Source organism: Lactuca sativa, chromosome 5, assembly GCF_002870075.4.
Source record: "Lactuca sativa cultivar Salinas chromosome 5, Lsat_Salinas_v11, whole genome shotgun sequence".
Lineage (NCBI taxonomy): Eukaryota > Viridiplantae > Streptophyta > Magnoliopsida > Asterales > Asteraceae > Lactuca > Lactuca sativa.
Window position 1 is genome coordinate 292,361,310 of NC_056627.2, and position 1,663 is coordinate 292,362,972.

At 39.1% G+C, this 1,663-nt stretch overlaps 1 protein-coding gene across 1 annotated transcript; it reads right to left on the reverse strand.

The window, feature by feature from the left end:
* Nucleotides 1-213: 213 nt before the first annotated feature.
* LOC111910346 (auxin-binding protein ABP19a) lies at nt 214-1,088 on the reverse strand. Its single transcript, XM_023906180.3, has one exon. It carries the CDS (start codon nt 1,025-1,027, stop codon nt 401-403), a length of 627 nt encoding a protein of 208 aa, XP_023761948.1. The 5' UTR covers nt 1,028-1,088; the 3' UTR covers nt 214-400.
* Nucleotides 1,089-1,663: the final 575 nt, after the last annotated feature.

Consider the following 1,663-nt stretch of genomic DNA (forward strand, 5'->3'; position numbering starts at 1 on the left):
ACTTTCCTTTACTACATCAACCCAGTATAGATGGTCCCCTAGTCTTTATACTTAAGTTATACTAACTAAAACTTCATAAATTTAAAGCCAAATTAAGGACCGATTTGCACAAAGAAAACTTTGTCAACATTTGATGTTAATAGACACTATAACAATATAACACTATACGTGGTTTTTGATATTTTAACTTTTATGCCAATCTAGAAAACAAAGTGGGTAAAAAGAAACTTGAATTAAGACAATAACAGTACATCAAACTTGACTTACATGAATGTCCTAAATCTCAAAACAAACATAGAATGCCATAATCATTAGGTTAATGAAAACGGACATAAAAATAGATGCAGGTAATTAATCAACATAAAAGAATGGTGTAAAACGTGACATCTCCTCAATATACTTAGCCAGTTCCACCAAGAACAGCCTTAAGCTTCTTCACTGTAGCATCATCAAGGAAGGTAGTCGCCTCCACCAACGAAGAAGGCAAATCATTTGCAAACAAAGCAAAATCAAGAATCTGTAAGCCAGGTGTCGCGCTACTGAAGCTCGCAAATGCAACAGCTGTCACCCCACCAGCATTAACTTGAAAATGCAACAGCCCTTGTGGGAACACCATAAGATCACCCTTCTGTAAAGTCTTGACATAAACAGTGTTAGCCGATGAGATAAACCCAGCCTTGATGAACCCTTGGGTCACCAGTAAAAGCTCGGACCCACCTGGGTGGGTGTGCATTGGGACCACACCACCCGGGGCTAAGTCCAACCGGGCAATGGAGATCCCGAGCCCGTTGACTCCGGGCAGCTGGGCAGCGAATGCTGGAGTGACAGCGGCTTTGATGATGTTGGAAAGGTTTCCTGAAGCACGAAGGCCTGTGGATACAAAGTCATCAACTGTGACTACTGTGGCTGGTTTGCAGGCATATCCAGCGGGGCTTTCTGGGAATTTTACGTCTGCGACACAGAAGTCTTGGACTGCTGCGTGAGTGGTGAAGGTGAAGAGAGAAAGGAGTAAGAGAATGTGGATCATTTTTACTTTGGATTTGTGATGTGGGATTTGAATGAAGGATTGATGAGTGTTGTGGGATGTTTAGGTGGTGTTTATATACAGGGTGGATGTGGTTTTGGTGTAATATGAAGAGATAGCCATGCAAAGGAACTGCAACCATAGGATTTGATCTTCTGAAAAAAGTGGAAAAGAAAGCTGGAGTGGTAGTGACATCCATGTTACTAGCTATAGACGTCGATACAACAGATAAGACCTTTTAGGTGAAGAAAGTTATTACAAAAAGCGAAAATTGGCTCTGAATTTCCAATCATTGGTAATTCCTTTTTTTATAATCTTTCTATACTTGTTAATTTTTTTGGCATATTATTTTCCACTAATTTTATTTCACAAAAACATATTTTCACAAACTTTTTCAATGATAACCGTTTCAAAAAACAATTCAAAATTAATTCCTATGTTATATAAAGACCCTCGTATATATAGTTTGTTGTTTTTAAGTATGTGTTGCATTTTCGGAAAATAACATTTGACATTAAGACGGGAGAGAGTGGCTCGCTAAAGGCGCCAAGTCTACTCCGTAAGATATGCTAAGAAACTTCCCGGATAAGGCTCCTTGTTAGCAAGAGAAAAAAGAAAGAGGCAAAGAGAATAATGGCT